At 49.3% G+C, this 12,832-nt stretch overlaps 1 protein-coding gene across 3 annotated transcripts in view; it reads right to left on the reverse strand.

Moving 5' to 3' along the window:
- Nucleotides 1-12,832, reverse strand: part of cgnb (cingulin b) — a 137,729-nt gene that overhangs the window by 59,920 nt on the left and 64,977 nt on the right. For all 3 annotated transcript variants that reach the window (XM_070868619.1, XM_070868620.1, XM_070868621.1), the window contains 5 exons: nt 11,909-12,057; nt 10,252-10,390; nt 7,188-7,400; nt 3,862-4,010; nt 1,184-1,325 (listed from right to left, as the gene is read on the reverse strand). In XM_070868619.1, coding sequence (XP_070724720.1) covers nt 1,184-1,325; nt 3,862-4,010; nt 7,188-7,400; nt 10,252-10,390; nt 11,909-12,057 — 792 coding nt within the window. The remainder of the gene's footprint in view (nt 1-1,183; nt 1,326-3,861; nt 4,011-7,187; nt 7,401-10,251; nt 10,391-11,908; nt 12,058-12,832) is intronic.

The raw sequence follows: 12,832 nt of genomic DNA on the forward strand, positions 1-12,832 counted from the left end.
TGAGGGGGTTACCTTATGATGATAGATTGAGTAGACTGGGTCTTTACTCGTTGGAGTTCAGAAGGATGAGGGGTAATCTTATAAAAACATTTAAAATAATGAAAGGGATAGACAAGATCGAGGCAGAGAGGTTGTTTCCACTGATCGGGGAGACTAGAACTAGGGGGTACAGCCTCAAAATATGGGGGAGCCAATTTAAAACCGAGTTGAGAAGGAATTTCTTCTTCCAGAGGGTTGTGAATCTGTGGCATTCTCTACCCAAGGAAGCAGTTGAGGTTAGCTCATTGAATGTATTCAAGTCACAGATAGATAAGATTTTTAACCAATAAGGGAATTAAGTGTTATGAGGAGCGGGCGGATAGTGGAGCCGAGTCCACGGCCAGATCAGCCATGATCTTTTTGAATGGCGGAGCAGACTCGAGGGGCTAGATGGCCTACTCCTGTTTCTAATTCTTATGTTCTTATGTTCTTATTGAGCCACATATAAGGAGACATTTAAACAGGCGACCACAAGCTTGGGTCAATGGGGTAGGTTTTAAGGAGCATCTTAAAAGGAGGAGAGGCGGAGAGGGTTGGGGAGGGAGTTCCAGAGCTTGGGGCCCAGGCAGCTGAAGGCACGGCCACCAATGGTGGAGCGATGGAAATCGGGAGGATGTGCAAGAGGGCAGAATTGGAGGAGTGCAGATGTGAACACAGAGTTAATCCAGGAGAGTCACTCAGGTCTACCATCAGCTACACAGCAGCACTGCCTAGACTTGGATACTTCAGAGCATTATAAATCATCACCAGAGGTAGTCCCTCGAAATCTTACTTCCATTCTAAAAGTGAGTTCTCAGGTGGCTGAACAGTCCAATACGGGAATTACAGTCTCTGTCACAGGTGGGACAGACAGTGGTTGAGGGAAGGGGAGGGTGGGGACTGGTTTGCCGCACGCTCCTTCCGCTGTCTGCGCTTGGTTTCTGCACGCTCTCGGCGACGAGACTCGAGGTGCTCAGCGCCCTCCCGGATGCACTTCCTCCACTTAGGGCGGACTGGTCCTGGGCCAGGGACTCCCAGGTGTCGGTGGGGATGTTGCACTTTATCAGGGAGGCTTTGAGCACTCAGACGCACACACACACACTGTGCTCGCGATTGGACGGCGCCTGAAGCACTTGCAGCACGTAGGCGACCGCAACCCACGTACCTTTTTAAGCGCTTCGACTTCCATGCTGTCCACCGAGCTCCGCTTCACGTGGTCCACCTCGTCCTGCATGACGGAGTAACGATCCCGCAAATCCCGCAGCTCCTCGTCGTACTCCTCCTTCTCCATCTTTATCTGCAGCAGCCTGGAAGAGGGAAATACATTTTTTTTAAATAATCACACCACTCCATTGGGTCTCATTCAGCGCTCCTGCTAAATACTACCGTGGGTACGTAGCCGGGTTATTTAAATGCACTGCACCTTTAGGTTCTCCGCTCATCCGCAATATTTTCAACAGGATGGCTTGTAAGCAGCACCCTTCATAGACTGCTGCAATCATATCGGGCCCTGGTGAGACCGCACCTGGAGTATTGTGCACAGTTTTGGTCTCCTTCCCGAAGGAAGGAAATACTTACCATAGAGGGAGTGCAACGATGGTTCACCAGACGGATTCCTGGGATGGGGGGATTGCCCTATGAGGAAAGATTGGGTCGACTCGGCTGATATTCCCTAAAGTTTAGAAGAATGAGGGGCGATCTCATTGAAACACCCAAAATCCGAACAGGGCTCGACAGGGTAGATGCAGGGAGGGTGTTTCCCCCGGGCTGGGGAGTCTAGAACCAGGGGTCACACAGTCTCAGGATAAGGGCTCGGCCATTTAGGACTGAGATGAGGAGGAATTTTTTCATGGTACATCAGTCATTGAAGGTAGGAATGTTCCCGGTGTTGGGGAAGTCCAGAACCAGGAGTCACAGTCTAAGGATAAGGGGTAAGCCATTTAGGACCAAGATGAGGAGAAACTTTTTCACCCAGAGAGTTGTGAACCTGTGGAATTCTCTACCACAGAAAGTTGTTGAGGCCAGTTCGTTGGATATATTCAAGAGGGAGTTAGATGTGGCCCTTACGGCTAAAGGGATCAAGGGGTATGGAGAAAAAGCAAGAATGGGGTACTGATGTTGCATGATCAGCCATGATCATATTGAATGGTGGTGCAGGCTCGAAGGGCCGAATGGCCTACTCCTGCACCTGCACCTATTTTCTATGTTTCACTCAGAGGGTGGTGAATCTTTGGAATTCTCTACCGCAGAGGGCTATGGATGCTCAGTCTTCAAGACAAAGATCGATAGATTTTGGGATATTAAGGGAAACAAGGGATATGGGGATCGGGCAGGAAAGTGGAGTTTCGGTAGAAGATCAGCCATGACCTTATTGACTGGCGGAGCAGGCTCAAGGGGCCGAATGGCCAACTTCTGCTCCTATTTCTTATGCTGTACGGCTGTGCCCCCGTGAAGCTTACAGGGAACACTGGAACTCTCATACTCCCGAAGAGCCTCCATATGGTCTTTGCTCCTCGTCATCCCCACCATCTCAGCATCTGCCCCAACAGAGGGGGAGGCTGCACCGGGGTTTAAGCACCATATCGAAATACAACAAAATCGGACAATACTGCAAACCCTCCTCAACACTCCACCGGAGCGGCAGCCAAGACTCCGCGCTCAAATCCCAGGAAGGGACTTGAAGCCACAATCTTCTAACGCAAGAGGGGAGTACCATCTTCCAGAGAGGAGAAAAGGGAGGGGGGTGGGAATAATCAATTGAATCGTTGAAATTTACAGCACGGAAGGAAGCCATTCGGCCCATCGTGTCCGCGCCGACCAACAAAGAGCCACCCAGCCGAATCCCACTTTCCAGCTCGCGGTCCGTAGCCCTGTAGGTTACAGCACTTCAAGTGCACATCCAGGTACTTTTTAAATGTGGTGAGGGTTTCTGCCTCTACCACCCTTTCAGGCAGTGAGTTCCGCCCCAGACCCCCACCTCCCTCTGGGTGAAGGAATTTCCCCTCAAATCCCCACTAAACCTCTCCCCAATTACTTGAAATCTGTGCCCCCTGGTTGTTGACCCCTCTGCTAAGGTAAACATGTCCGTCCTATCCACTCTATCCAGGCCACTCATAATTTTATACACCTCAATCAGGTCTCCCCTCAGCCTCCTCTGTTCCAAAGAAAACAACCCCAGCCTATCCAATCTTTCCTCATCGCTAATATTCTCCAATCCAGGCAACATCCTGGTAAATCTCCTCTATACCCTCTCTAGTGCAACATCCTGGTAAATCTCCTCTGTACCCTCTCCAGTGCAACATCCTGGTAAGTCTCCTCTGCACCCTCTCTAGTGCAACATCCTGGTAAATCTCCTCTGTACCCTCTCCAGTGCAACATCCTGGTAAATCTCCTCTGCACCCTCTCTAGTGCAACATCCTGGTAAATCTCCTCTGTACCCTCTCTAGTGCAACATCCTGGTAAATCTCCTCTGTACCCTCTCCAGTGCAACATCCTGGTAAATCTCCTCTGTACCCTCTCCAGTGCAACATCCTGGTAAATCTCCTCTGTACCCTCTCCAGTGCAACATCCTGGTAAATCTCCTCTGCACCCTCTCTAGTGCAACATCCTGGTAAATCGCCTCTGCACCACAATCACAGTCTTCCTGCAATGCGGTGACCAGAACTGCACGCAGTACTCCAGCTGTGGCCTAAGGTCTCCCCTCAGCCTCCTCTGTTGCAAAGTAAACAATCCCAGCCCATCCCATCTTCCCAATGGATGGAAATTGCAGATTTTGAAAGAACCCAATCAGATGTGAGATCTTTCCCAAAATGGGACGCAACGATGAAATGAAACGGAACCTACTCTTGCTTTGTGTTGCGGAGCTCCGTCCTGTTTTTCTGGAACATCTCTTTCCAGTGGCAGCTCTCCTCAGTGCTCTCCTCCAGCTGCTGCTGCAAGTTCCGCATGGCTGAGTTGACCTTCTGTCTCTCAGCTTCCACGTTCTGTTGAGTCTTGATTTACGAAGGAGAGAGAGAATAGTTAATCTTTTCCCCCCACTCGCTTCGTCTTATTCCTGCACCGTAATGCATCACCCAGTTAGGATACAATATAAACCCGATAACAGGACTGCACTTAAGTCAGCCGTCACTCAGTGGACAGCAGTCTCGCCTCTAAGTCAGCAAGTCGTGGGTTCGAGCCCCACTCCAGAGACTCGAGCCCATAATCCACGCTGACACTCCCAGTGTCGACGCAGAGTGAGCGCCGCACTGTCGGAGGGGCGGCGCAGAGCGAGCGCAGTACTGAGGGAGCGCCGCACTGTCGGAGGGGCGGCTCTGAAGAAGCGCCGCACTTATTACATAGAATTGCACAGAAAACAAGGAGTTTTTATTAAATCCGTTCATTCATTAGTTGTAGGTGTCACTGGCAAGGCCTAATCGCCCTCGAGAAGGTGGTGGTGAGCCGCCGCCTTGAACCGCTGCAGTCCCGTGCGGTGGATCCCAGAGTGACTTTGTCGTAGGAGGTCTCGTGGAAAAGAGGGGCTTGCCAGTGGCCAATTCAGAGGGACAGTTAAGAGTCAACCACATCGCTGTGAGTCTGGAGTCACATATCGGCCAGACTGGGTAAGGGCGGCAGATTTCCTTCCCTAAAAAAGGACATTAGTGAACCAGTTGGGTTTTTTATGACAATCCGGTAGCTCCACAGTCACCGTTATTGACACTGGCCTTCATAGCGAGAGGATTGGAGTATAGGAGCAGGGAGGTCTTGCTGCAGTTGTACAGGACCTTGGTGAGGCCACATCTTGAGTATTGTGTTCAGTTTTGGTCTCCTAATCTGAGGAAGGACATTCTTGCTATTGAGGGAGTGCAGCGAAGGTTCACCAGACTGATTCCCGGGATGGCAGGACTGACATATGAAGAAAGACTGGATTGGCTAGGCTTATACTCACTGGAATTTAGAAGAATGAGAGGGGATCTCATAGAAGCATATAAAATTCTGATGGGATTGGACAGGTTAGATGCAGGAAGAATGTTCCTGATGTTGGGGAAGTCCAGAACCAGGGGACACAGTCTAAGGATAAGGGGTAAGCCATTTAGGAGCGAGATGAGGAGAAACTTCTTCACTCAGAGAATTGTGAACCTGTGGAATTCTCTACCACAGAAAGTTGTTGGGATCAGTTCGTTGGATATATTTAAAAAGGGAGTTAGATGTGGCCCTTACAGCTAAAGGGATCAAGGGGTATGGAGAGAAAGCAGGAACGGGGTACTGAAGTTGCATGATCAGCCATGATCATATTGAATGGGGGTGCAGGCTCGAAGGGCCGAATGGCCTGCTCCTGCACCTATTTTCTATGTTTCTATTCCCGATTTATTCAACTGCGGTGGTGGGATTTGAACTCGCGGTCTCATGGATATGTCCAGGGTCTGGATTACTAGTCCAGTAACGTAGCCACTGTGCTACCGTTCCCTAGTTACGGTACGCAACACGCAAAGTGTTAAAATTGTGGGCGGGCTTCTCTTCAGTGCACAGGTACCCCGGCACTCCAGTAACTTGAGTTCCAGCTTGAAACGTATTGACTGATGTACTCACTGGAGTGGAAGTGCAATTACTAGGCACTGTGCTCCTCAAAGAACTCGTCTGTTCATCAATTATAATTAAAGAACCACCGTTTTCTTTTCATTCTCTACTTGCAACCCCCCCACCACCAATTTAACATCCTTTGTGCAAACCGGGAGCCAATTGATGCCACTGTTAGTCAGTACTTCATGTTTTCTCTGTACGGTCTTGGTTTATATCTCCAGGACAACATTCTGGTAATACAATGAAAGTGCCGTTTGTCCCCTGCAGGGAGGGAACCTGCTCCGATAAGAATCACAATTTAGTCAACGGGAGATCAGTTTGTTGCAAGGAGCTTGTAACATTAGGAGGATCCAGTTGACCTCAGGCACATAACGTGCCTACAAACCTGTCTCCTATTGATGTTTGAAATTAGTTTACAAATCTTCCATTGGATTAAAAAGGAAAAAAAAAAACTTGCATTTGTATAAGCGTCTCTCATGACCATCGGACATCCCGAGCTTGGGGCCCCAGGCAGCTGAAGGCACAGCCGCTAACAGTGGAGCGATGGAAATCGGGGGTGGGGGGGGGAAAACGCGCGCAAGAGGCCAGAAATCTCGGAGGGTTGTCGGGGGCGAGAAGGGATTAGAAGACGAGGGCGAGTTTTTAAAAATCGAGGCATGGCCAGGCCAGGAGCCATTGCAGGTCAGCGAGCACAGGAGAGGAGGGGGGGTGATGCGTGAACGGGACTTGGTGCGAGTTAGGATACGGGGCAACGGGAATGTCAGGGAACGGAGAAATACTGGAACCCCTGGTTGAAAGCACGACAAAAGAAAAGCCCCAAAATAAAGTACCGTCCTGCTTTACAAACACATGGCAGCGATTGAGCCTGAAATTCCGGTTTGGCCTTCCCGCGGGCATTTTAGAGGAAGAATGCCTTAAGCTGCTGCCCACGTTGGACTTTCCGATGCCGAGGCCTCTCCTGACTGCCAGTCGCAGCACATGCACGTCGACGCGTGCGCAGGCCTCCAGCTGGAGTCACATGGCTTTGGGCAGCCAATCAGGTAAGGTATCATAGTAATAGGAGTTCCGCAGGGTCTTAAACTCCTATCACTATGATTGTGATAGAGCCCGAAACACCCAACCAAACACCCAAAACACGAATAAAAAATATAAAATAATTGCACTACATTCATTTCAATTAAAGTTATTAATGTCTTTTAAAAAAAAAATCTCGATTTTTTAAAAAAGTTTTTTAAAATAAACTTGTGGGGAGGGTTTTTAATGATAAAATGTTTTAATAACTTTATTTTTATATGTTTGTGTTTTTTTTTTAAAAAACACTTGCGCCTGTAATAAGTAGGCTATCCGTCCGGTTTTTCAGACGCAAGATTTCTGAGGACATTTGTAAGCGTAAATATTGGAAATTTCCACTTACAGGTGTCCTCGCTCCCGATCTGGCTACGATCGGTCAAGCCAGAAACTTGACAGATCGGAAATGCCGGTTTCGAGCGCATGCGCATTGCGCGCTGGACACCGGCACTTCCCGGGTCCGTAGGAACCCAGGGAGGCCAGCATTTCAGGGCCACTGTAAAACAAGGGAGGCACTAAAATCGGAATTATTTCCCACTGACCTGGGACACCTCATCGACGTTTCTTCTCAACTGTTCCATATCCTTCTGGTACTGCACTGTAAGATCGTCCATCGCCTTATCATGGTTGCACACCTCTTCCTTCAGGACCCCCTTCAGGGCCGTCAGTTCCCGTTCCCTCTGCCTCAGGATGTCCTCCACGGTCTGTTTTGCGGTGGCAATCATGTCCAGTTCCTCTTTTGTCCGCACCAGCTCCTGTCAAAAGGAATCATAAGAACATAAGAACTAGGAACAGGAGTAGGCCATCTAGCCCCTCCAGCCTGCTCCGACATTCAAAAAGATCATGGCTGATCTGGCCGTGGACTCAGCTCCACTTACCCGCCCGCTCCCCGTAACCCTTAATTCCCTTATTGGTTAAAAATCTTTGACTTGAATACATTCAATGAGCTAGCCTCAACTGCTTCCTTGGGCAGAGAATTCCACAGATTCACAACCCTCTGGGAGAAGAAATTCCTTCTCAACTCGGTTTTAAATTGGCTCCTCCGTATTTTGAGGCTGTGCCCCCTAGTTCTCGTCTCCCCGACCAGTGGAAACAACCTCTCTGCCTCGATCTTGTTTATCCCTTTCATTATTTTAAATGTTTCTATAAGATCACCCCTCATCCTTCTGAACTCCAACGCGTAAAGACCCAGTCTACTCAATCTATCATCATAAGGTAACCCTCTCATCTCCGGAATCAGCCTAGTGAATCGAAACTGTACCCCCTCCAAAGATACTTTATCCTTCCTAAAGGTGACCAAAACTGCACGCAGTACTCCAGGTGCGGCCTCACCAATACCCTGTACAGTTGCAGCAGGACCTCCCTGCTTTTGTACTCCATCCCTCTCGCAATGAAGGCCAACATTCCATTCGCCTTCCTGATTACCTGCTGCACCTGCAAACTAACTTTTTGGGATTCATGCATAAGGAGTAAATGTTTGGTGTTTCCCCCAGATCGGGGGGGCACGGTTTAATGTTTTTTGTTTACTCCCAAAAAGAGTTTCATGCACAAGGACCCCCCCAGGTTCCTCTGCACTGCAGCCTGTTGGAATTTCTCCCCATTCAAATAATATTCCCTTTTACTGTTTTTTTTCCCCCCGCAAGGTGGATGACCTCACACTTTCCGACATTGTATTCCATCTGCCAAACCTTAGCCAATTCGCTTAACCTATCTAAATCTCTTTGCAGCCTCTCAGTGTCCTCTACACAACCCGCTTTCCCACTAATCTTTGTGTCATCTGCAAATTTTGTTACACTACACTCTGTCCCCTCTTCCAGGTGACCGTGACCGAACCGTACAGCACGGACTGAGCCCATTCGGCCGATCGTGCCTGTGCCGGCCCTCTGAAAGAGCTCTCCAATTAGTTCGCATAACACTCCTGTGAAGCACCTTGGGATGTTTCACTACATAAACACAGTTGGAATAAATATTCTTATGGTGTGAATAACTGAGAAAGAGGGGAAAATTTGGTGAGGGAGCATAACAAATGTACTTGCGTCTTTAGCAAATACACACCCTCCCTGCCCTATCCCCGTAGCCCTGCAATTGTTCTCTTTCCAAGTATTTATCCAATTCTTCTTTGGAAAGGGACAATTAAATCTGCTCCCACGGCCCTTTCAGGTAGCACGTTCCCGATCACAACTCGTTACCTCCGATTCCCAGTTATTTACACCTTTAAAAAAAAAAATGTACTCTGCCTCCCGTGGTCGACTTAGTATTTGCCAAAGATGCAAGTGCATTAGGTACTTATGTTCCCTCACCAAATGTTCTCAGTTATTCGCACGCTAAGGAGATTTCTTTCAACAACAACCTGTATTTATATAGCGTCTTTAACGTAGTGAAACGTCCCCAGGCGCTTCACAGGAGTGTCATGAGATAACAAATTTGACAAGTAGAGATTAGGACAGGTGACCAAAAGCTTGGTCAAAGAGGTTGATTTTAAGGAGGACAGAGAGGTAGAGAGGTTTAGGCAGGGATTTCCGGAGCTTGGGGCCGAGGGAACAGAAGGCACGGCCACCAATGCTTGAGCGATTATAATCAGAGGCAATTCAGAGAAGGTTCACTCGGCTGATTCCGGGGATGAGGGGGTTGACTTATGAGGAAAGGTTGAGTAGGTTGGGCCTCTACTCATTGGAATTCAGAAGAATGAGAGGTGATCTTATCAAACCGTATAAAATTATGAGGGGGCTTGACAGGGTGGATGGAGAGGATGTTTCCACTGATGGGGGAGACTAGAACTAGAGGGCATGATCTTAGAATAAGGGGCCGCCCATTTAAAACTGAGATAAGGAGGAATTTCTTCTCTCAGAAGGTTGTAAATCTGTGGAATTCTCTGCCTCAGGAAGCTGTGGAAGCCGGGACATTGAATAAATTTAAGACAGGAGATATGGGAATAAGGGGTTATGGGGAGCAGGCAGGGAAGTGGAGCTGAGTCCATGATCGGATCAGCCATGATCGTATTAAATGGCAAAGCAGGCTCGAGGGGCCGTATGGCCTACTCCTGCTCCTATTTCTTATGTTCTTAATCAGGGATGCTCAAGAGAGCAGAATTAGAGGAGCAGAGACATCTCGGGGGTTGTGGGGCTGGAGGAGGTTACAGAGATAGGGAGGGGAACGAGGACCATGGAGGGATTTGAACACTAGGATGAGAATTGTGAAATCGAGGTGTTGGCAGACCGGGAGCCAATGTAGGTCAGCGAGCACAGGGGGTGATGGGTGAGCGGCACTCAGTGCGTTAGGACACGGGGACAGCCGAGTTTTGGATCACCTCTAATTTACGTAGAGCAGAATGTGGGAGGCTGGCCAGGAGTGCGTTGGAATAGTTGAGTTTAGAGGCAACAAATGCATGTATCAGGGCTTCAGCAGCAGAAGAGCTGAGGAAAGGGCGGAGCCTTCCTGTTCCTCCCCTACGGATGCATTTGTAACTGTTGCTGAAGCCTTTGTTGGTGGAAGCACTACTACCCAGGTGAGAAACCTGGGAGCGGCAGAAGGCAGGGACGGTCGTTTTTACGAGTGATGAGACGGGACATTTTAGCCGAGTAGGCGCTCGAAGGTAAAGCCACGTACTGATAACGTTTCCCTGTCCCCGCTGTCTTCTGCAGATTTTTGGATGTTTCGCAGCTCTCTCTGCATCGCCGCCATCTCGCCTTGCAGGTCCCTCATTTCTGCCTCCACTGTTTCTTTCTCCAACTTCACAGTCATCAGGCTAGGGGAAAGATAAAGAAAGACTTGCATTTTATCCAACGCCTTTCTCGGCTCCAGGATATCCCGAAGCACTTTACAGCCAGTTGTAAGAAATCGTGAATTGGAAGAATTAACTCGAGACCAAAAAGTCTCCTCAGACTGGTGTTAGAATTGAAGATTCACTCCACGGTACAATAGCTAAAGCCACTTCAACATAAATTATTGATGACAAGCATCTGAAGGCCAAGAATGGCCTGTCCGACTCCAAACTTGGGAGGATAAGGACAGGCGAGATGGGCCTTTAGAAAGTAGAAACAGGAAAGACCCGTGGAGAGGAGGGTTTCACCCAAGAGTTGAGACAAAGAACTCGACATATCACAGGTTAAATGATCCTGTCCATCATCTTACCCCAGGCCCACCCCTAAAAAGACAATGAGAGATATATCTAAAGAGCTTTTCAGAGCAGACGGCGCAGGGAAGAGATATTCGTGCCACCAGCCCTCTGTCCGATTGGGACTAACACCAGCTCCTTGACACGGTCGTTATGTCTATCCTGATTGTGTGTGTGTGTTTGACGATATTTGAACGACCGCTCCTTAATAAAATGCCTTATGACTCAGAAGACGCTTCTGGGTAATGTGTGTGAGACCTGTGATCCAAATCTTACACAATGAATTACTTTTGAAGTGTGGTCACTGTTGTAATATAGGAAACGTGGCAGTCAATTTACACCCAGCAAGCTCCTACAAACAATAATGTGATAATGAACCAGATCATCTGTTTATTCATGTTGATTGAGGAATAAATATTGGCCCCAGGACACTGGCAATAACTCCCCTGCTCTTCATCGAACTAGTGGCTGTGGGATCTTTTACATTCAACTGAGGGGGCAGATCGGGCTTCAGTTGAACATCTCATCTGAAAGACGGCACCTCCGACAGTGCGGCGCGCTCCCTCAACACCGCCCCTCCCTCAGCACCGCCCCTCCGACAGCACCGCCCCTCCGACAGCACAGTACGGCGCTCCCTTGGTACCACTCCTCCGACAGCGCAGTACGGCACTTCCTCTGCACCGCCCTCTCCGACAGCACAGTACGGCGCTCCCTCAATACTGCCCCTCCGACAGCACAGTACGGCGCTCCCTCAACACCGCCCCTCCGACATCGCACCCTCAGCACCGCCCCTCCGACAGCGCAGTGCGGCGCTCCCTCAGCACCGCCCCTCCGACAGCGCAGTGCGGCGCTCCCTCAGCACCGCCCCTCCGACAGCGCAGTGCGGCGCTCCCTCAGCACCGCCCCCTCCGACAGCACAGTACGGCGCTCCCTCAGTACTGCACTGGGAGTGTCAGCCTGGATTATGGGCTCAAGTCTCTGGAGTGGGGCTCGAACCCACGACCTTCTGCCTGAGCGGTGAGAGTGCTGCCCAGATCCAGGGCTGACAATATGCTGATTGTGGGGTTTTCCCCCCCGCAAGAGGGAAGAGAACAAAAGAGGGATTCAAACATACACACGCTCCTGACGACATAGGCAACATGACCTTACTCTTGGAGGTTATTCTGGAGTTCCTTTTTATTCTTCTGGTACAGCGAGTGCAGCTGGTTCCTCTCCTCCACGCTCTCCTTCAGCTGAATCTGCAGGTCCTGCATTTCAATGCTGCTTTGATCTTTCCTTACCGCCAGCTTCTGACGATTCTGTAGAGAATCCGGAGGGGTGGAAGGTGAAGAAAGAGAAAAGCGAGGGGATTTGAGTATAGGAGCAGGGAGGTCTTACTGCAGTCGTACAGGGCCTTGGTGAGGCCTCACCTGGAATACTGTGTTCAGTTTTGGTCTCCTAATCTGAGGAAGGACATTCTTGCTATTGAGGGAGTACAGCGAAGGTTCACCAGACTGATTCCCGGGATGGCAGGACTGACATATGAAGAAAGACTGGATCGACTGGGCTTATATTCACTGGAATTTAGAAGAATAAGAGGGGATCTCATAGAAACATATAAAATTCTGACGGGACTGGACGGGTTAGATGCAGGAAGAATGTTCCCGATGTTGGGGAAGTCCAGAACCAGGGGTCACAGTCTAAGGATAAGGGGTAAGCCATGTAGGACCGAGATGAGGAGAAACTTCTTCACTCAGAGAATTGTGAACCTGTGGAATTTTCTACCACAGAAAGTTGTTGAGGCCAGTTCGTTAGATATATTCAAAAGGGAGTTAGATGTGGCCCTTACGGCTAAAGGGATTAAGGATATGAAGAGAAAGCAGGAGTGGGGTACTGAAGTTGCATGATCAGCCATGATCATATTGAATGCAGGCTCGAAGGGCTGAATGGTCTGCTACTGCACCTGTTTTCTATGTTTCTATGTTAATGGGATAGAGTTAAGGATGAAAGTTATGCTAAACCTGTATAAAAACACTACTTTGGCCCCAGCTGACGTAGTGTGTCCAATTCTGGGCACCACACTTTAGGAAGGAC

Source organism: Pristiophorus japonicus, chromosome 30 (genome assembly GCF_044704955.1).
Source record: "Pristiophorus japonicus isolate sPriJap1 chromosome 30, sPriJap1.hap1, whole genome shotgun sequence".
Taxonomy (NCBI): domain Eukaryota; kingdom Metazoa; phylum Chordata; class Chondrichthyes; family Pristiophoridae; genus Pristiophorus; species Pristiophorus japonicus.